Source organism: Rhipicephalus sanguineus, chromosome 10, assembly GCF_013339695.2.
Source record: "Rhipicephalus sanguineus isolate Rsan-2018 chromosome 10, BIME_Rsan_1.4, whole genome shotgun sequence".
Taxonomy (NCBI): Eukaryota; Metazoa; Arthropoda; class Arachnida; order Ixodida; family Ixodidae; genus Rhipicephalus; species Rhipicephalus sanguineus.
This window is the reverse complement of record NC_051185.1, coordinates 70,693,488-70,716,317: the sequence shown is the minus strand read 5'-3', so window position 1 is coordinate 70,716,317 and position 22,830 is coordinate 70,693,488. Positions and strand designations below refer to the sequence as shown.

At 46.3% G+C, this 22,830-nt stretch overlaps 1 protein-coding gene across 2 annotated transcripts in view; it reads left to right on the top strand.

The window, feature by feature from the left end:
• The window catches only part of LOC119372104 (voltage-dependent calcium channel subunit alpha-2/delta-3), a 205,891-nt gene that overhangs the window by 83,348 nt on the left and 99,713 nt on the right, over nt 1-22,830 (top strand). For both annotated transcript variants that reach the window (XM_037642567.2, XM_037642566.2), the window contains exons 2-3: nt 15,077-15,158; nt 19,032-19,142. In XM_037642567.2, the coding sequence (XP_037498495.1) occupies nt 15,077-15,158; nt 19,032-19,142 (193 nt within the window). The remainder of the gene's footprint in view (nt 1-15,076; nt 15,159-19,031; nt 19,143-22,830) is intronic.

Here is a 22,830-nt window from a genome sequence, read left to right as displayed (position 1 = left end):
CAAATTAAGATCACTCCCTTCTGAGCTTCCGATATGGATACATGAGTTCAGGTTAAGTGTGTAGCGAAATCGTAACAGCGGCCTCGAAACGAATGAGGCAATCCTACAGGGCAATTAAAAAAGAAAAATGACAAAGCTGCCACACACATTGGAAGTGTAGTCCGTGCACTTCGCGACTGTTTCGTGTACAGCGCAGCGGAGAAAACGTAGTACCTAAAGATTTTGCTGTTGGACTTAGAGGTACGGTGTTCGGAGTGTAGTATCTTGTACACAACTGTAGCTGCTGCCATGCCGGAGATTCATTGACGCTCACGAAGTTTGTAGCGTCCGTTGCCTCACTGCACCCCGCCTATGGTTTCTGAAGTTCTTGTCACAGGAGCGACGGGTACTACCGGCAAACATTTACCGTCCGTCCACTAGAAGTAAAGCCATTTCACAGGCCGCGTAACAATATGTTGAAAGCTGTGCAATATTATATCCTTTTTAATTCGAAAGCCATAGATGCCTCATGAAGCGCGAAAATGAGCCGTCGTCGGCTTTCGGCGGCTCAACATGAGTGATAAAAAAATCATCACGTGATGACGTAACGATATGACGTCATAGTGACGACACACGTCACCAGAATTAGTGACGTCATCGTGACGTACTATGACGTCAGATAACGTGATGTTACAGGCATGTAGCCACGATTTTCTTTGCGGGGTGGGGGGGCGAGGCCAAGTGTTCGAAAGAAAGTTTTTCCGTGGCAAAAAAAAAAGTTGCCCCGGAATATAGAAGGCGCTTAATTATTAGAAGAAAACGAGAACAAAGTGGACTGCATCACAAGAGGCGAGTTAATCCTCGATGGAAAGCAAGTTTCTGATACTGCAGTTAAGCTAGTGCGTGTTCACCAGAAAGAATGATTTCCAACCAAATAATCTTGACCAAGAAGGACCATACAGAGTCAGTGACGAAAAAAGGAGTGACAATGAAAGGTGCCTCGCGCAGACCAGCGTAACAAGGCCCAGCTATGAGGTGCAGCTAGTGGTGAACATCCGGTTTGTTTCGTTTACAAATGCGACGTCTAAAACTTCTTGTTATTCCTGAAGTCCACCATTGCTGCATTGCTGTTTCTATAAATAATAAATAGAGAACGCTTGGGCTAAGTGTCCTTGCACGGCGGTAGAACTGAACCAACACATGCTGAGGCTATAATAACCTTCGTCGCCTACCAGTGCCAACATGATCAAGTGCATCCAACGAGCACCGACATTACAGAACGAAAGCATGAGAACAAGAAGCGACGCATTAACCCGCACATGACGCAGCGGCTCGCCTTTCCCAACGAACGGCGGCGATACATTGCTTCCGTCGATCTTTCTCATGAGGCCTTGCGGTAAATGAGTAAAACCGTGTTGCGGGCGAGTTTATGCGAAGCATCTTATGGCGCAGTTCAATCCAGTGGTGGTGGTGGTGGTGGTGGTGTGCGGCGTGGCCACCCTTACTGCGCATGCGCAAACCCTCTCCACAAACCTCCTCTCTACATACCCCTCCCCGCTCCACTTTTCCCCCTCTCCCCCCCCCTGTCGCGCGCCTCATTCTCTCCTGCGCAACGCGGCGATGAGCGCATGCACGTCTCCTCCACCTTCTCTCCTCTCCTACGCTCACCCCTCTTGCGCGCCTGTCGATCGTGTTCCCCGCTCGCCCTGTCAGAATTAACGGCTAGGCTAGACGAAAGACACGACGCGCGTAGCGTTCCTCTTCGCGTTCCACGACGCGAGGTCGGTAGCATGCCCAACGAACGCCAACGGAACGCGATCGTGTAAGTGCTCCGGCTTCGCATCGCCTCATGGTCCCCTTTAGCGGGAGATGGTGTAATTTTTTTAGTAGTTTGAGCACCCCACCCGCCAGCCATTATTTTTAGACATCTCTTGTGTCGGCCACAACACATGCGACGAACGTTGCCTATTTCCTTACGGAAACGCGACCAACGCGGTAACACACGTACAACAACGGCGGTCGTCTGCTTACTTTCCCGAGAGTAATGAGCAAGCTTGCCACCGATGGCGCTTCCGTCGGCGCGCACTAGGCGTATAACTGGAGAGCCGCGTATCCGCTCATTGCACTGGTGGCCGTCCCAACCGTAACAAATTTTTTATACTGTTGACTCCTTCCACCACGCGGGCGCCTGCCCGACGACATAGGCAGCGGACAGAGGGTGGTGGGGTTCGCAGACGCAGAGGCGCCAGTGGGTCGAACGGGTTAATGGGTCGTGGAAGCCGTCGCATTCCATACAAAAGTCCCCTTTTCCAAGCTTTCGGTGTATACAGTGCCTGGGCTGTCTCCCTCGGTGGACAGTCTTTGGCAACACGTAGAGAGCATGTGTTCTTAGGCTTGTGAGTCACTCGGATGCCTTCTTTTCTGAGAATACAGGCGACGATTTCGCTGACGCCTCAGACATATGAGAGAGTGTGGTGTTTCTGTTGTGGTGTTGATTCACGGGCCGGACGCTTAAATTTCTCGCCGAGCGTTGGCGTGCTTTCCGAATAAAGGTTCTTGGGCAGCTCTTCTTGGCGAGTTCCTTTACGAGCGTTTGTTTTTCATTTGTTCGAATGCGCACGCCGCTACTTGTACTTGTGCCTCTATACTCTTGCGTTAATGGCCGACTGAGACTGAACGAATTTTGGAGGGACCCGGGCCCATCTGGGGCCCCCCTTGCCTACGTGCCTGTGAGGTCACATGAATACGTCATCAGTTGAAATGTTCGCTTGGTCAAGGGTTGACCGCTCACGGAGGCAGTGCATAACCAGCTGAGATGCAGAAACCTCGCAGTGCCTCCGATTCTTCAGGCAGTACTAAACCACGTTAGGTGCAGAAATATCTGGAAGTGGAGGCGGGGGATGTTCGGCACATCGACTGGGAAAAGGAAAAAGAAGAAGACGGCTTTCGCCTTCCGGTCATCTTAGGAGAGTGCATAAGGGACCGTGTGAGTTTTTATGGTGTACATTTATTATTGCCCTAATCAACGCGCTATAACCCTTCCAGAAGTAAATAAGCAGTCAACTTTATATACTTTCCTAAGGGCCTCACATCAACTACGAAAGGGAAGTTCAAATGCACTAAGTCAGAAGAGATAAAACATCTGCCTATGTATGTGTATCCTTAATTTTCCGAAGCTTCCTCACGCTTAACATTCCACGAGGGGGACCTCTAAGGTTTCCGCAAAACATGGAATAATATAGAAAGCTAAGCCTTTACGGTTCGTCCTCTGCTCTTTGATGTTTCGGATGTCCGCGGTGGGTCTCGTTAGGGTTGTCAGCTTTTCCGTTTCTTTAACGAGGCAAAGCATACGTGTTCCTGTTTTTCAAGAGAAAACCGTTCGGTTTCTCGCCTTACGAATAATTGTTTGCACCCCAGGTGTATAGTACGTACGAAAAAGGGAGGAAAAAAAAGAAGAAAAACAAAATGTGTATCAAAGCGCCAACAAAACGCCTGTAAAGCGTGCTTTGCCGCAAGCGGCGTCCTAATGAGGCAAAGCCCATCTAACGCGCGCGGAAGCGTAACGTTTGCACGAGCGGCGCCCCCTGGAATAACGCGCACGAAGGGAGGGTTACGAGGAGAGCTTTGTAAGGAGCGGAGAACGAAGTCGAAGGAACAAGACTTGCGGGGCCGAAATAACGGCACTAAAAGCCGCCGCGACGGGCCACGCGGAAAGACGCGAAAGAATCGCATTCAGGAGCCCGCCGCCGTCACCATTCTTAGGATTTCGCCTTCATTATGGTAATTCGGAGCATTCGTTAGGGCCCGTCCGAATACGAGCGCGCCTACCCCGGCTGTACCCTTCGCAGCTGAAAAGCTTCGCAACACGAAATCTGACACACGCACATACCCTTGTTCGTGTGTGTGTGTCTGTGTGTGTGCGTGTGCGTGTGCGTGTGTGTGCGTGCGTGCGTGCGTGCGTGCGCAGTCTGGATGACTGTCTTTTCCGTGTCTTGTCTTATCACATATGGGGTCGGAGGAACACAATCAGTCATAGCGACGATGAATATCTCTCCAGGCTTTTGTTAACGGCCTCTGACGCTTCAGAGGCGTATTGCTTTCACCTCCTCCCCCTTTCCCCGCTCTCTCTCTCTCTCCTTTGTGCTTTAATATTCCTTCGTTTTTGTTCCCTCTCGTACGGCTCGCTTCGTTCGGGGAATAGTAATATCTCCGTTCCGGCTTTCCTTTGTGTTTCCTATCACGTCGCTTGTGAAACTGACGCCATAAAAACAAAAGGCGGTTCGGAAAAAAAAAAATAATCAGGAAAGAATGAAAATGCCGTCGCGCGCGTTTCGTTTCGCTGGACGAATGCGAAACTCTTGCTCCGAATGAGAAACGAGCCGGCGAAATTAATAACGAGTTCATTAGGCTGTTGGAAACAGATACGTCTTTCTTCCCGTTCTAACTCTATCGTTTATTCTTTCAATTTTTTTTTTTGGTTTCATACTCGACTTTGTTCTTTTGTTGCTCACAGTGTGCATGATCTGAATACGGACTCGCCGAGAAAAAAGACTGGCGCAGCTATTGTGTTCGTAGACACACCAGTCTCCCTCCCGTATTCCTAATGAGGTACAGTTCCGTGTCCGGCGCAGCCGGTTATTAAAAAATAATTAAGAGACGGCGACGACGACTTTTGTTTCCTGCTTCGTCATCGTGTTCCCACCACCGCCTCTCCTAGGTCGGCTGCTAGTGAATTCAATCCGGCGTCTCTAGCCATGCGTAATTATTTATCTCTCTTTTGGACTGCCAGTATTTTTCTTCTATGTTCTTTTATTTTTCGTGTTGTTTTCGTATAGTCGCGCATGTCGAGAAAGTACGCGTCGTTGGAGCTGGCTGTACTAATACATACCTGAAGTAGTTTAAAGCGACCATTTCCATGTAAGTACATGCGCACACTGTATGAACAAGACAACGCATTAACGCTGCGAAGCATGCAAGTGAGAAGGAAAAAAAACACACAAGCTAACCAACACAAATCAGGAAAAGCGACTAACATGAACACTCCTTAAAGTTCACGTGAAAGTTGTATAAAAACACCGTTGCTAGTAAAACACGCGAATTTCTTTTGTCACGTTGACCTCGAAGCGAACTGGAGATAGACACAGAGTTAAAGAAGCCCACTTGTGAGACCAAATCGACCAAGATTATTGTTTACAGTGATATGCTGTGGCCTCACAAGTGGCAACTCTGTATAGTTCGATATTATTGATCAGTTCCTAGTACCCCCACTGAGCCTTGCGCAGCATCTTTTTACGCAATGATGTAGAGTGATTCGCATTTTGGTAAAGTGCGTGGTCACGGAACATCTCTGGTTCCTCTTGCGTTACCCTACCAAGACGTACCAATGTACTTTCCGATTCCCAAAACGACGCGGAAGTAAGGTGTGTATCTGGTTGGATGAAACTACGCTTGTCTCACGCACGTGACAAGGCACAACACTGGGGGCACAGAGTAACACAGTATCCCGCGTCGTATGTGGGAGGCGCTTGGGTAGATTGGGCGGAAGGACCTGACTTCAGAGGTATCCCCCCTGTAAAAGTATCCCCACGGTACAGGTATCCCCTGTCCTGGTGCTCCGCTACCTTTAGAGGTTTTCTCATCGCAAAGCCGGTCCTAGAGATTTGCAAAGTTTCCAGGCACCCGTTCTCTCTCATCCATCCATACCTCCTCCTTCCCTTTTTTGACTGCGGGAGAGTTATGATATAGCTCTCCGATGTAACCCTCCAATCTCTATAACCATCCCATCCACACAAAACTCATCGTTTTTCAGCTCACCACGAGGCCGTCTACGCACCTCCTGCTCGCAGCGCCACCCACCACCGCACTCCTTCCTCGTTCAGACAGTCTGCGACTTGAACGGTCTTATCAGACGTATCATTCGTCATACAAAGCCGGACAATTCAGAAACACCACAGAATCTTCGTCTTACTAGCGGTATCCTACTACCCACCCCTCATGTAGAGCCCTCAGAAGGGAGGCCTTTAAAGTCTGTTCAATAAGAAAACAAACACCCGCGCTAAAGAAAGATGGCCACGATGACCGCGGACTTTCTTTTCCTCTGCTGAGCAACAAACAGCAAGAACAATAATGAAGATGGCATCGCTAATACCTTTGCTTCTGGCCTAGAAAGGCTTTTGTATAGAGTGTGTGTGGCTGTTAGCACTCCCTCCAAGCTAACGTCTCTCCAAGCTGTGCGCGCGGTATTAGTGGACGGACTTATGTCTCGTCGTTCCTGTTACGGTCGCCAAGCTTGACCCGCATGTCAATCTAACGCTGAACATGCTCTGTTCAGCGATTTTAGCGAACCTCCCAATGGCGGATTTTTATATCTAAATGACAGCCATAACGCTTATCGTGACGTCACGTGCTACACACAGACGACTGATGCCGAGTGCGAAAAGCCGTTACCGAGCTCCTTCTAAACGCCACGCCTTCGGCCGCTTCCCCTCGGAGGAGTCGAAAACAGCGTTCTCTGCTGCGACCTTCTCGCGGTGCGCAAAGCGCTGAGACATTGTGAAGCATTCCTCCACCTCCCAGGAAAGGGAGGGGGGGGAATGTTATGCTTCACAATGTTTCCCTCTTCTGCCCTTCCTTCGGACCAAACACATCGGCGTATATACCTAAAGGCGGCGAAACTCAATCGCCATCGACTGGAATGGTCCGGACGTTGGCCACGGTCATACAGACAGCTCCCCTACCCCCCCTTACAGACGCCGTTCCCTTATCCCGAAGTGAAAGGATTGATTTCCACGCTCCTCTCCGCTCGCGAAATGAGGAGAGCACACACAAAAAAGAAAAACGCCGTGTCCGCTCTATTTCATTTCGCTCACTCTTCTCTCTGGCAACGGCGCCTTCCGATTCAAAGTCCAATTCCTAGCGAAAGAGAGAGAGAGAGTTCGGCAAGCTTTGCAGCAGCGGCGCTTAATGAAGCTTACAGCGGTGCTCGCTTCCACGATGCTGGTGCAGTGGTTCGATTTCATCCGACGACCTTCCTTCCTTCCTTCCTTTATTGCCTCCGTCATTTCTTTTTCCCTCGTCGACATTATTATTTTCCCGTCTCTCCCTTCCTGCTCCCTCGTTCCTGTGTTACGGTCCTGCCATGCCAGCCTCCTGTTTTATGTTCTGCCGATGACGCTTAATTAAACTTTCGCCTGTTCGCTTCGCCGATCGTTCAATCGAAACTGCCGTTTTTCTTTTTTCTTCGCTAATTTTTGTTTCATTCGCGTCCGGCGCTTGCAAGCTGCGCGAAACCGGTTCTGTTGAAATCCATTTCCGCTTTGTTTTTAATCGTCGCGATAGTCGCAGTTTCGCTCGGATCCGGCCACTATACTGGAGACGTATAAGCGAACGTGGTTTTTCTTTCGCTTATTTTACTCACCCCTCCCTTGTCCTCTGCCCCCCCCCCCCTCTCCCAATTCTTTCCGTGTCGATCTGTGTTCTTTGTTCTTATTTAAACTCTAGGCCATTCGTTGTTCGCGTAATGACAAGCCTTCACGTGTTCATCAAAGCGTTTTGCTGAGCGACCCGGGGTGCCGTCTTGTTCCTGCTTTGTTCTTTTATTGTTCTGGCGCTTCGATTCGGTGATCTGTGTTTCGAGTTGAGTTCGTTTGCCACTGGCGTATGTAAACAGTGGGACGTGATCCGAACCAAAAAAAAATAATAAGAAAGAAAACATTTCTTCGTTTGCCCGCTGCAGCCTCATTGGTTTGCGCAGCCTGCATTGCATCATCATCATCATCAGTGATGCATTGCATCATCAGTGCGGATAATTCGGGAAGATGGCGTCCGGGATAATTACGCATTTGTTAGTCGTGTGATTCCTGACAATTCGCTGGCGTTCGCATGTTCCGAAACATTGCAGTGTACGGCAGAATGATTTAAAAGAGCGCTTTTTTGTAGCTTGTTTTTAAGCGAAGCTTCTATAAGTTATAGATATTCTTTTTTCAATTAAACTGAAAGTCAGAGCCAACTTGCGAATGATTCGTGCGTAGCACTTATTCCCCACGGCAGTTAACCGTGTTGATATAATACATCTTATTGTAAAGGATTGTGAGAGCGTCTGAGAAAAACAGAGGCAGGAATGGTTTGGCAGGTGACCGGAACTTTTAATATAATAAAGGTTCAATGCGCGAAACAGTGTACCAATTTTATTGTTAGTGTCTGACTTATGGCGCTACAAACTGACCGGAAAGTTGCTGGGAGAACCAGCAACGATTTGCCACTCGTTCGAATGCCATTGGACGCTGGGTATTGTGAATATGGCTAAGATGTTATTTTCATTTTAAGTCGTAAATTACCTAAAGGAACAAACAAAATGTAACGTTAAATGGTGGCGTCACATAACGTGACGTCACATGATGACAACGTCCCTTGGTCAAAGGTGGGCCGATCCTGGAAGCAGAGAGAAGCCAGGTTAGGTGCAGAAAGTAGGGGTGTGCGAATAGTGAAATTTATAACCGAATCGAATACGAATCGAATAGTGATAATACCGAATCGAATACGCGTACGTATAGAATGCTATTAGGATAGTTTTCCAATATTAAGGCAACCATTTTCAAGACAGGCCTAGAATTCTACAACTTTTTATTTCAAAACAAATGTTCACCAACTTTAACAAAGTAACATTACCGTTACATTTAACCAATTAAAGATACCTCTTGTGTAAACTGAGGTAAGCTCGTATACAGTAACGACTAGACCTAGTATCCTAGCTATCTTTTTAACTGTAGTGTGAATACAGCAGTTACTGTAGTATTCGAGGTGGTACTTCGTCATCAGCTTTCAAATAACACGAAGATCTAAAAGTTAAATAACATTTAATGAATGAACATTATGAATCTACTGATATTGATAGTGGACTGAGGACACATTAGCTTTGGCGACACTGGAGTTTAGAGCTGAAATTCCTTCATCCGTGATCAGTAAAGCTGCGATCGTCCCTTAAAAGCATGACCAGCGTGCATATTGGGAATTCACTGATTTAAAAACAACAAAAATAATCCTTTGCTCTTCCAACGTGTTGTTCATTTGGAGTTTTCCTGTCGGTGCTGATTAGTCGAAACGTATTCGAAAAATATTCGGTAGTTCGAATATGCGCTATTCAATTCGAGTACAGAATCGAATACTAGAACGTTATTCGATCCGTTATTCGAAATTTTCGAATATTCGCACAACCCTAGCAGAAAGCTCTAAAGGGGGGCGGGTGGAGGGGGTTGTGTTATTACATGAACTGACTAGAAAAAAAAAACCCAAAGGATCTCTTATGCGCCCACCTCAGTCGACTGGAAGGCGAAGGCCATATTCTTTTCTTCTAAGTCAATTTACTAAACCTCCCGCGCTCCCCTTCGAAAGCCTTCTGCACCTAACGCTGTTTTGCAATGCCTCCAGGATCGGAGGCGTTAGCTTTTCCGCACCTGGCCTTGTTTTGCACTGCCTCCGAGATTGGCCCACCTTTCACCAAGCAATGATGCCATGTGATGACGTCACACAGTGACGTCATGGATACGCCTCACATTCTGGCGACCTGCGACGTCACCATGGCGTCATGTGGTGACGTAATTATGTGATTTTTTGCATAAATTGTATTCACGCCACCGACGTGGGACACCGCTCAATTTTGGCGTTTGAGGAGGCGTCTAAGGATTTCGCCTTAAAGGAAGAAAGTGGCGTTCGCCTTAGAGTCGTCTTAGGCGAATGTATAAGGGACACTGTGAGTTTTGAACTGTTTTGATATCTTAGGTTCGAACCCGACTATAGAGCGAAATCTCGTACAAATAGAACAGGCGTGGTGACCTAGAGAGCTCCAAGATGTGTACCGTTGTCGGCGCCGCAGCCCGCTGGTAGCGCTGACAGTGACGTTTCCTTGCACGCTGGCTGCCTTGCCAAATAGCGTGTTAGGATTTTTTTTTTTTTCAAGCAAAGAACAAGATGAAACGCAAGCTCTGTGAAGCATCAATGACCGACGTATGCGGTGAGAGAGAGGAGTACTGCGGGGCGTTCGCCGCGCCCCCAAACAACTCGCTACGTGCCGACAGCGACGCACCGCGGCGAGCGGAAGTCATGCAGGCTTTCTTCCGTCTCCGCGTCCTTTTTTACGAGTCCCCCGGCAAGTTCTAGCGGGCCCGTTGCGGTAATGAGTCCGCCATGCGGATATGAGAGACCCCGCGGAGCGGACGGCTCTGTGTTCTCGTGCCAGCGATGGACGAGGAGTTTGCCCTGTATTACTCAACGCATCCGGTGTTGTGCCAACGTCGTGTTACGCGTTATGAATACCGAAATCGTTGCTCTGTGCTCGGCCTCATACGATTATACGACTTTCAGTCTCGATAGTGTGTAGCCGTGCGTGTGTTGCTAATGATACTTGCGAAAAAAAAAATCGTGTCGTATGTGACACACATTCGTTCACCCTCGTAACACGAAAACCTGCATAAAATTCCGCGTGATCCCTTAAAACATGTGTGATAATATGGATTTGCAGCCATCAAGCGCGCGTTGTTATAAAAGTTAGTTAGTTAGTTAGTTAGTTAGTTAGTTAGTTAATTAGTTAGTTAGTTAGTTAGTCAGTTAGTTATTTAGTTAGTTAGTTAGTTAGTTAGTTAGTTAGTTAGTTAGTTAGTTAGTTAGTTAGTTAGTTAGTTAGTTAGTTAGTTAGTTAGTTAGTTAGTTAGTTAGTTAGTTAGTTACGCAGATACCGAGTGCTTGGAATCAGTACGATGTACTGTCGGACTCGTATGCATGTTTTCGGGACGGGTTGTGGTGGCCATGGCCGCGAATCAAACACGCGATCTATCTATCTATCTATCTATCTATCTATCTATCTATCTATCTATCTATCTATCTATCTATCTATCTATCTATCTATCTATCTATCTATCTATCTATCTATCTATCTATCTATCTATCTATCTATCTATCTATCTATCTATCTGTCTGTCTGTCTGTCTGTCTGTCTGTCTGTCTGTCTGTCTGTCTGTCTGTCTGTCTGTCTGTCTGTCTGTCTGTCTGTCTGTCTCTATCTATGTATGTATGTATGTATGTATGTATGTATGTATGTATGTATGTATGTATGTATGTATGTATGTATGTATGTATGTATGTATGTATGTAATGTCCGCACGCACGCACGTACCTATGTATGTATGTCCGTGATAACGAAAGATAGTCGGTAACCCAATCCGTATCTCCCCACGCGCCCCACAGCTATAATCTCGCGCCCCCTCCATTAGGTGCGATATTTATGCACCGCGCGAGGCCGCGACAGCCGCGGTCTGTCACCGGAAATGACCGCGCCTCGTGTGCTCAGAGCTATATCCACTTGCTGCTTCCGGTTCCGTGAGGGGGTGAATGAGGCGACGCCCGTGCGAGGATTCGTGGCGACACGACGACCGACGGCGAGTCGCGGCAGCGGAAATAACTCGTGGGCGCCTTGAGCTGGCGCCCACGAGTTATCAAGCTGGCGCAGGACAGCACAACTGGACACACACGCACACACACACACACACACACACACACACACACACACACACACACACACACCACATCATGGTTGGTTACTCAACGAAGATCGAGAAATCGATGCTGTCGCGCTCTCTATTCTACAAACACAGGGGAGGTACGCTGTTAAGGCGAAAGCCTTAGATTCCTCATCGAACGCGACAACTGACCGATGGCGTCCGACGGCGTCGGCGTCAACAAGAGTGACGTAAAAATCACGTGATGACCTCATCATAACTTCACAGATCACCAAAATTTGCGACGTAACCATGATGCATTCATGACGTCGCTGTGACATCGTCATGTACCATCCCGCTATGTGACGTCATGTGATGACGTCATCACCTGACATGGTCGCTTAGTCAAAGGTGGGCCGATCACGGAAGCAGTGCACAACCATGTGAAGGGCGGAAAGATTACAATGTCTCCGATCTTGAGGGCAGTGCAAAACCGCGTTAGGTGCAGAGAACTTTCGTAGGGGCGCGGGGGGGGGGGGGCATTGATACGCCAACTGAAAAGAAAAAGAATAAGATGGCTTTCGCCTTCGAGTTGTCCTAGGCAAATACAGAAGGAACCCTGTGAGGTTTTATGTTCCATTTGTAATAACCTGCTTCCAACGTCCCCATTCTCAGCCTGTTTTTACTTCCACTGCAAGGCGGATGCCTCTCGCATTGATTGCGGATTTGCCTTGTTGTGCGCAAGCTGATTCCATCTCGCGCTTCCCGATTCCCTAGTGTCATCATCTAACCTAGCTTTCCGTCATAACAGCTCGTGCTTCCCCTTCCCTGATACATCGTCTCGGGTGCTTCGTCTCCGGTTCTTGGTACTTCGTATCTGTAACTAGACACCGGTTATACTGTAGTAGAGTCCATCTGATATGAGCTAGCTAGAATCGACAACTGGGCTAGCTAATAATGGTTCTCGAAAATCTTCAAAACAGCGCAAAAAAAGCAAGAACGACGCTGACAACTGTAAATAAAGGACACACCACAGCGCTGACTCGTCCTTTGTGAAGAATGGTCACATTGGTGACTGCTTGTCAGTATTTATGCTTGCATGTAGTATCAAATAAAAATTTAGTTACGAGTCAGCGCTGTGGCGTGATCCTTTATCATCTATTGACCGTGTCTCTTTTGCGCTGTTTTCAAGATGACGATCATGAAGCAGCGAGCTTGTTATTCGCGCTTACCGTCTGCATGTTCCTTCGTTTTGCAGTCTTCACGTAAGTCTCTTGTGAATGCGATTTCTTAAGTCTGGTCGCTTTGTCGTACTCCTCTTGACTCCACAAGCAAAGAAAAGAAATTGCTGTAATTAAAGATTGCGGTATCTGAACCGTTATCCTGGAGTGCGAATTTGAGCTTGGACTCTGTGTTGTCTGGCCTCCTACAGATGACCGCTCCGGCGGTCCAATACATCCCACGATGAACATATTTATCTCAATAATAATATCTAGGGTTTAACGTCTCAAAACCACGATGATTATGAGGGACGCCGTAGTGGAGGGCGCCGGTAATTTCGACGACCTGGGGTTCTTTAACGTGCACCTAAATCTAGGTACACGGGCCTCAAACATTTTCGCCTCCATCGAAAATGCAGCCGCCGCGGCCGGGATTCGATCCCGCGACCTTCGGGTCAGCAGTCGAGCGCCATAACCACTAGACCACCGTTGCGGGGTAACATATCTCCATCTCTTGACCATGAATCGAACAAAAAAATGAAGCTAGTGAAAGCAACTTGCCGCCGGTGGGATACGAACCCACAACCTCCGCATTACGTAGGTCCGTATTCAACTAGCGGCTAGTTGTTTTTCGTTCACTTTCGCTTCCCTTAATCCCTCAATTACTACACATTAATGCTTTTTTGCGCAATGGTTCATTTTCCGTGGCCTCCATAAAGTTGTGTGTAATACCGGCCTGTCAGTCCTTTCGGTCTATCTTTCGAATCCCGCGACTTAATCGTTGTGAGGTCACCCTTGGCATCGTTACGTCATTACACGTCACAAGTCATTGCTTGGCAGCCAAGTGCTTACGCGGATAACCGTACGCCTTTGCCTGGTCTAACAAGACAAACACTTCTGTCGTTACTGATTGAGTTGCGCCACAGTGGCTCGTGTGGCTTCCAATAAACGTGCGAGTGCTCGATATCGATCAGCCTGGCAAGTAATTACAAGTATGCAGACGCTCCGGCTCGTCCCTGTGACGTAACGGTTCTAAGCGACCGCAGGCTATCACGGTTAGAAGATGAACAAATGGCAAACACGGTGGCTCGTAATAGTGTTTGCTTTGTTTTTAGACATTGCTCGTTGCTCAACCCGCGTGCGTGTACAAGGACCGATAGCGATACGTTTCAAGGAAACTCGCCTAATAAAAGCTTGTGTAGGGGCTAGTTGGAACACAATGGATGAAAAAGGCAGCGCTTCAATGTTCACTATGCTCTTCGTCTGTTTGGTTCTTCCCTGCCCTCTTTGTGAACTTTGCAGCGCTGTCTTTTTCATCTCTTATTGAGAAGACTTAAGTGAGTTTTACGGTTTGATTTTGAATCCGGAAGGCCGTCTCACATACACTTTATCAGTTTATGGTCAACATCTGTTTGACGAAGGTACAGTACACTTGGATTGAAACGCGAAACTTTAACCCGTCGTAATGTTCCAGTGGTTATTGTGCTTGACTGTTGTCCTGAAGGTCGCGGGATCGAATCCCAGTCGCGGCGGCAGCTTTCGACGGAGGCAAAATGCTAGAGGCCCGTGTTCTTAGATTTAGGCGCGCGTTAGAGAACCCCAGGTGGTCCGAATTTCCGGAGCTCTCCACAACGGCGTCTGTCATAATCATATCATTCTTTTGGGACGTCAAACTTTAAAAAAAACGCAAAACTTTAGAGCTAAGTAATGGACGCATTTTCGTTTCGAGTGTCTTCAGTTCGTGTCATATTGTCGTGATTCTGACTGGAACACTTAAATCAGAGCCAACCCTACATTTAGTGGCTAGATTCGTAGCGACATGACACGGTTATCTCGAGCAATCGCTCACAGCTGTCGTTGTACTAAAGAAAAGATTGGTGTCGCGTTTCAGTCCGTGAGGACTGTAGTTGTATTGATGTTAATTTTTATCTTTTGCCATTTAGTTGTTATCATTTTTTCCGTATGTAAGCCCGCAGGCAATATTTTTAGCATACGCCTCTGTTTTCCTACACGAACATCCACTTGATAGTAGCGCTCACGATGCGTTGTCTTCCTAACTACACGTCATTGGCTGTTTTTTCGCGCAGTATTTTCAAGACCAAAAGCTTCATTATTTTCTAGCATATATTTTAACTTAATAAAACAGTGACAGGCGGAATGCCTTACAGCACGGCGTTTTGGAACGTACATAAAGTGTGTTGTTTTCGCAAATCCTTTCAAAGTGAGCCTTAATGTTACACTTGAATCCTTACGCTCACGTTGTTACATCCTTAAGGCGTTACTATTTGCTAATGTCATTAGACACTGTTGTCTAAGGTGCTATTGACTATTGCCTTAAAGCGATACGCAAGTGTTCTCATGCGTCTGTTTATTTTTCTCTCCTTGCAGTGTCCGGAACTGGGCTTGGCGTTTTGGTACAGAGATCTCCAACCAGAGTCTATTTGCGTCGAATTTCACCGAGATTAAAGAGGTGGGCCTGTTTTACTTACATGGACGTTTCAATTAATCCTTAATGAAATCTTGCATGGTTAGTGATACCGCTAAGCGCCTGTGGAGGGTACTCACAGTGAGGGATCAAATGAACTGAGCATATGCACATCAAGAGGGTCAACAAACGAGTGGAAGCGCATTTAGCAAAATATTTCTCTATACGCAGTCTTCCAAATAACATACATTGCTTTCATGCGTCACATCATCCGGTAAACTATTCGATTAGTTTATAGCCTCAGGCAAAAATAAACAAGAAACAAACCAGTATGAGCTCGCACTGGTTACGCTAGAAGTGTTTCGGTTGTTCGCAAGCATCGTTTCCGCTGACGCCTTATATACGCATTTTGGTTTATTTGTAACTTTCCTCGTAAACTTAAAAAAAAAAGAAAAACAAATAATGTCAGTCGACGCATCTTTCGTTGAACTTAGCGGGTGCCGTGTAAATAAATATTAAGTTCGAGTTATCGTTTCTGTTTTGACTATTCCCGCAGAAACAACAATGCTTTACAACGCGTGTCAGGCACAGAAACAAGCCTAAAAACGAAGTTATATATTCGGAGAAATCGGGATGCCGGTGACAGTAATTGCATCATTTACGTCAACATAGTCAAGTGTATAATTGGTTTATAAAATCGAGAGTTTACGCTTTGTCGAGTGGGGAGATAACAAAGTGCAAAGCTTTGAAGCCTGCCGGCTCGGGCGTTTAGGATTGATTACGTATGCGCCAAATAATCAACAATCTCTACCGAAGCCGGTTCATTCAATTAGAAAATTTTTGATTTTACAAAGCGCCCCTATTTTTTTTTTTTACCGAAAGCGGCACTTGTCGTAATTTGTAGCTTCTTATCTTCATCTTTGAGAAGGGGAATGTAGCGTCTTGAACGTGAGCACGTGGGTAAAAAAAATACGCATGAGAAGAAACCACTAAAATGAAGCTGCTAAAATAACTTCGAGCGGATGAGAAAAACCGCGGTGCGAAATGAACGATGCGGCGTAGGCTCAAAAAAAAAAAAAACAAAATGTTTAAAACATTTAAAACAAGACAATTATATAAAACGTTTCGTATACGATGAACGATGAACCACGTAATGTACGCCGGTGGCGTGTAAAGAGGGGAGAAAAAAGCAAAAAAAAAAAAAATAAAAGGAAAGAATACGACGCACAATGTAGTCTCAGACCATTTCGTGAATAACCTCGTAAGCACAGTTTCATCGCTACAGCTGCTTCGATTTATAGCCTCACACGGCCGGCGGGCTTTTTCTTGAGGTTTGGGCACGCACACCGCCACAACGTGTATATACGAAGCCCGCGGTGGGGGATTAAATTATTCTCAGAATCTGATGGAAAACCGCGGCGAGGAAAAACGGAGGCGCCGCTCTTATAACGGCGGCACCGCCATAAAGCAAAATGTACGGCGGCTTGCGGCAGGTGTAAGTGGGCCCAGCGATAAATTCCCTGTTTCTTTCTTTGTTTTTCTTCTTTGTTTTTTTTTCTCTTCGCACGGTAGTTATATATATATGGGTCGAGGGCCATGTTTCCGTCGTGAGACAGAGTGATTTGTTTTGTCTTCGTTGATTAAAATTTCTTGCTTTTTTAGTATTTTTTTTTCGTTAGACAATCCCTCTTCAGGCCCCTTATGACCATTTTTTTGTAACAAGGTGTGATTGTGTGCGCGATGCTGTCAAAGACGGTAATTTCAGGCCTAATACAACTATCTCGCATACTCGCGTGCCAGCAGCACTGGTTAGCGTTCGCTAAATACTGTCCCATGGTATCCAGTGTTGGCTAATATTGGCAACAGATGGCCAAATGATTTGTAACGTTGACTAATATTGGCTAACGTTTCTCTAACTTTTTTTTAATAATAGACGTTGTAACAGCAATATAACCCGCCGTGTTAGCTTAGCGGCTAAGGTGTCGAAATGCTAAGCTAGGGGTAGCGGGTTCGAGTCCCGGATACGGCGGCCGCGTTTCTATCGGGACGAAATGCGGAAAGAACTGCGTGCTTACAATTAGCTGCTTGTTAAAAGAACCCCTGGTGGCCAAAATTATTTGCGGAGCTCCCGGCTACGTGACATAATGCAGCGCTAAAAAAATCACACCATCTCCCGCTAAAGGGGACCATGAAGCGATGCGAAGCAATGTTTCGGCATGTAGAACCCGCGTTTCAGAAGGGGAGTGGTGAGGGGGGAAAGGGAAGGGGAGGGGGAAAGGGGGAGAGGAGAGGTGAGAAGAGAAGGGAAAGGGGCGGGGAGAGGGGAAAGGAGGAGAGGAGAGGGGAAGTGAAGAGGGGGAAAGGAGAGGGGGATGGGAAAGGGAAAGGGGAGAGGTGGTGTGGTGGGGAGGGGGAGGGGAAGTGGAGAGGAGAAGTGGAGAAGGTTTGCGCATGCGCAGTAAGGGTGGTCACGCCGCACACCACCACCGCCGGATTGAACTCCGCTATAAGATGCTTCACATCTAACACACCACAAAGTAAGGAACACAAACCGGCGGGACAGGCGTGAACAGCGTGTGAACTTCTCGAGGCTTTCTATATCAAAGAGAAGAATGATGATTGCGTCAGTCAGACGTCGGTCTTTCTGTACAATGCGGAACATAATTTTTTTCAAATCTTTGATATGATATGCCCCCTATGGTTTGTGGTGTTGCGTTTGCGCATTGGGATGCTTATATATGTGCTACAATCTTGTAGTCTTCATTAAAGTTGTGAGTAGCGCCTGTCCCGTTGGCTTGTGTTCCTTACTTTGTGGTGTGTGTGTTTTTTAGCGCTGCATTATGTCACTCAGCAAGCACCAACTCGCCCAACAACACATTCTTCTCCCGGCTACGGCGTGCCCTGTAATCATGTCGTGGTTTTGATTCGTAAAACCCGATAAATTATTATTATTGCAACGATAATATTGTCTTTATTCAATCTCAGGCCAATCGCCGAGCTGTCTGCAAAGCATCTTTTTATACATATAATTTGTTTACCTTAGTCAACCTACAATGACCCTACGGGATGCTTCTGGCGCTTCTTATGATTTCTAGACTGTGTTTAACTGTGTAAGTTGAAAATATACAATGTAAAATTACGCTGTTGTGAAGCGATAAAGTAAAGTTAACGATCTAATTAAGAAGACCCCTGCAGCCTCGATCGTTGACGTCGAGAACACAACGGATTGCCACTTCTACAGTTCCACCCCTTCGTAGTACGGGGCTCGGGCGCATGTGTCGCGGGTGCAAGGTGGAATTTACTTAGTTTTTATAATTCCTAGGCACTACTCGATAGTTTTACCCAGTGAATACTTCGCATAATAATAATAATAATAATAATAATAATATCTGGGGTTTAACGTCCCAAAACCACGATATGATTATGACAGACGCCGTAGTGGAGGGCTCCGGAAATTTCGACCACCTGGGGTTCTTTAACGTGCACCTAAATCTAAGTACGCGGGCCTCAACCATTTTCGCCTCCATCGAAAATGCAGCCGCCGCGGCCGGGATTCGATCTCACGACCTTCGGGTCAGCAGTCGAGCGCCATAAGCACTAGACTACCGTGGCGGGGCAATGCTTTGCATAGTATATCATACTACATGTAGGTGAAATTCTCCGCCTTTTTATCTGCGAGATGTGTGTGCGCGTGCGTCTGTTTGTGCCTGTGCGCGTGCGCGAGTGTGTGCGTGTTTGTGTGTTTATGTGTGTGTTCGTATGTGTATGGATGTGTGTGTTCGCGTGTGTTTGTTTTGGGCCTTGAAATGTCCCTTTTTCGAGCACCCAAATCAATGGTATCGTGAAAGATCATCAACTGTCGTCGCTGCTGGTTCGCTCAGCGATTACAGCTGCACATGTCACTGTCGTTATTCGCAGAACTTCGAGGAGTTCAAGGCCAAGCCTCACCACAAGGACATCGCGCAGCTGACAGAAAAGATCCTTAGGGACTTGGGCAACCTAGTCAGCTCCAAGACAGAGTCGCTTAAGGTGAGTGACGCAAAACCAGTTTCCTCAGAATCCCGCGTGCGAGATGGAGGAACGGTCACGAAAAAGAGAATTGCCATCCGCCCTCTAGCACACATGCCACAAAGAAATGCGTGGACACTTCCCCGAAAAATTACAGATTTCTGAGAAATCCGTACGGATTTATGTCGTAACTGATTCAAGCGGCGTCCAGGAAGTCAGGACTTAAAGGGCGTCCCTTTATGCATGGTGACGTAACTAGACAGCGTCCTGGATGCCGGTGAACAAGTGTAAGGTCATACTTGTATAAGGTCATACTTGTGTAAATGTGGTCATACTTGTGGTGAACAAGTGTAAGGTCATACTTGAAAGTTCCCGCCTCAAGACGGTGGCAGCTGCCTAAAGCACTGCTGTGGGCAAGAAAGGGGGCTGGTAAGCCCAATACAAGAAAGCTCTACGTGTCGTTATCACAATTCGTCACTCATAATACCACATTTTTCGCGTAGCTTCGTGCTACAAAAGGGTTAATGGCCACTTTTCCTATGATAATTGCGTTACCTTCATTGTATCCGGCAACTGCTGTACTTTTTAATCCCTCTCTCTCTTTCTTTTTGTCAAATTGTACTACCTGCTTCCGTTAGAACCGTGAAGTCACACCCTCGACCTGCTTCTACCAAAAATTAACGGACTCTTGTGTCATTCATGTTTGCCTACACTTTGCGCATTTCTTTAACGTAAATTTGGAAGCTGCTTTTTTTTTTATTCCGGGCCATGAAGAGACTTATAAGAGCTAATTTTAATTTGTGACGCGACAGTGTGTGACTCCGGACGTCAATCATGTTTTTGTTAATTGCTACTTATGGTAATTACTAAAGCTTCCAATTGTCTCTGCTGGTTTTGGGAAGTTTGTTACGTGCTGCCAACGTACATTTCTACGCCTTGTACTCACGGGAGGGCCTTTGAAGTCGGAATCTGCACTCTGTAACGCGCAGCGATCATGCACGCAATTTCTGAGCGACGGGGACCGGTTTTCGCCGTATAGCGGAGGCGAACTCTCGACTTCGCGTCGCCGATTTCTAGTTGGCTAGAAAAAGAAATGTCACAGTTTTGCCGGGAAGGCGACGTCACTCTTTTTATATTGTTATGCTCGGTGCCCATTTGTTAAGTGTACTTGTCTTGGATCCTCCTGACTTGGCGTGTTCCTGTCATACTTTTCACTTGTATTTATAGATCTATTTTAGGAGGAGTCGATGCCCATGTGCAGCACTGTCTGATCCTCTTGTCTTGATAGCTGTCGTGAGATTGGTGACAACCACAAAACTCGAAAAATTAACCGCATTGACCTGCAATCACATACTCAGTCCCTGTACCGTAATTTAAATATCTGTTCACCCAACTCTTGACTTCACCATTAGTTATTTCTTCAAGCTTCGGCGCACAACCTAGGGAAACGGAGTAGCTGAAGTGTAATTATATACCTCAAACTCTCCCCAGCAACGCCTACGTAATCGCAGTTGATAAGTATTTATGCAATGCTGAGAAACGTAGAAGCGAACAAAACAAAATAAAAGCCATTCCGCTATGTGAAGTTGGATGACGAGCTAAGCTGTCTAGCACACGACACGGAGGTGTCATAGCATTTTGAACAAAGGTACAAAATCATTTATTGTCTTTCTTGGTGGTCATTCCTGACCAAAGGTACGCACCCACATTTATTTTCTTGATTGGTGGTAATAATTGTTTTGATGGGTAGGTTATTATTTCTTGGTCTTGATGGCGGTGAAGGTGGCCTTGTGTTCGCTAGGATACACACTGATCGACTCGAGCACAAACTTGGACACGTTTTCTTTCTTTCTTTTTTTGAAAGGAATCGGAGAGGTTAGTGCCTTTATGGCGGCACCGGCTACTCCTTCTTGTTTAGCAAACGAGACATACAATACAACACTGAAAAAAATAAATAAAAAAGGTGCAAAATATGTCATGCGTTAGAACACAAGAGGTGCAAACGCAGTCCCATCAAAAAACACATGAGTCACAAAGAGTAGGGCACGAATTCAGGTAGGTGAAATAAGTTTTTGGATTTCGAGAAAGCATTTGACAAAGTTCCTCATAAACGCTTGTTTTTAAAACTTTCCCGTCTTAATCTTGACCCGTTTTTAATTGGATTTGTGACTTTTTAACTAACCGCCAGCAGTTCGAAGAGAGAAAATAATCTCTCTTCCTCTTTACGTCCTGTTATTTCAGGCGTGGTTCTAGGTCCACTGCTTTTCCTAATATATATAAACGACTTACCAAATAACCTTTCTTCTAACATCAGACTTTTCGCAGATGATTGTGTCATTTATCGCCCGATTAACAACGCATCAGATGTCCATGAACTGCAATCCGACCTTCATAAAATCGAAATATGGTGTAAGAAATGGTTAATGTCCCTAAACACAAACAAAACATCACTAGTCTCTTTTCATCGCCGACAGTACTACCCAGCTCCAAGATACCTTATCAACAACACGGAAATTTCATCTGCAACTTCATACAAGTATTTAGGTGTTCATTTGTCTTCTGACTTAACATGGTCTCTTCACATAACGCACGTCACTAACGAAGCTAACCGCGCTCTTGGCTGTCTACGTCGAAACCTTCATCTAGCTCCTACCCCTGTGAAACTACTCGCATTTCAGACACTAATCAGACCCAAACTTGAATACGCATGCGCTGTTTGGGACCCTCACCAAACTAACAACATTAAAACACTTGAAACTGTGCAAAACCGAGCAGCAAGATTCATCTGTTCAGATTATTCATACCAGTCAAGCGTAACCGAACTTAAATCTCGCGCTAACCTCGCTATCCTTTCATTACGCCGCCGTATCGCTCATCTTTGCCTGTTTTTTCAAGTTTTATCATGCATCACCTCGTACTCCCGCCATCAAGCCCACCCATGGTCATTCAGACCGCATCAACCACGGCAAAGCTGTGTACCCGCCAGCTGCTCACACCACTGCGCACCTTTCATCCTTTTTTGCCAAGACAGCACAAGATTGGAATGGCCTGCCTCCTGACGTTGTGTACCACTCCAGTGTCATCACCTTCAAAGCAGCGATTGAGCATCTACTCACCTAATCTATTGTAAAAGCCCACCCCTCATGTGAAACCCCTTCACTGGGGCCTGTGAGGTATTTTAAATAAATAAATAAAGTTCACACGTACACGTGCAAAGGTTCTGTATGGCTTGACATACACAGGAAAACACACAAAAGACAAATAATTACACAGGACATAAAGCGTACAATCACAACGTTATACAATTGTGAAGACATACCAAGATTAATGTTACACATTCTTGCTTTTAATATAGAGTGTACCTTACTGTTTCCATTATATATTTGTTTCTTCGAGAAACTTATTGAAGGCGACGAGCGCTCTTTTCTGAATGCCCGCTGTTGGCGATGGACCAAGCTTTCTTTTTTTTAAGAGAGAATGGCTTTCTGTGTAAAAGGAGCAGATTTGCTCGTAATCTTAGCTGGAGCCAAATCTCCCTACGACATCGCTGCTATCACCTGCTCATCTGCGTTCACGGAAGAAGTGTCTGCATTTACCTCGCCATAAAATTTTGTATTTTTTTTTTAAATCCCACCCCTTATGTAATACCTCTATTGGGGCCTTTAAGGAATAAAGAATGAATGAAGAAGGAATGAAATCTATGCACGAC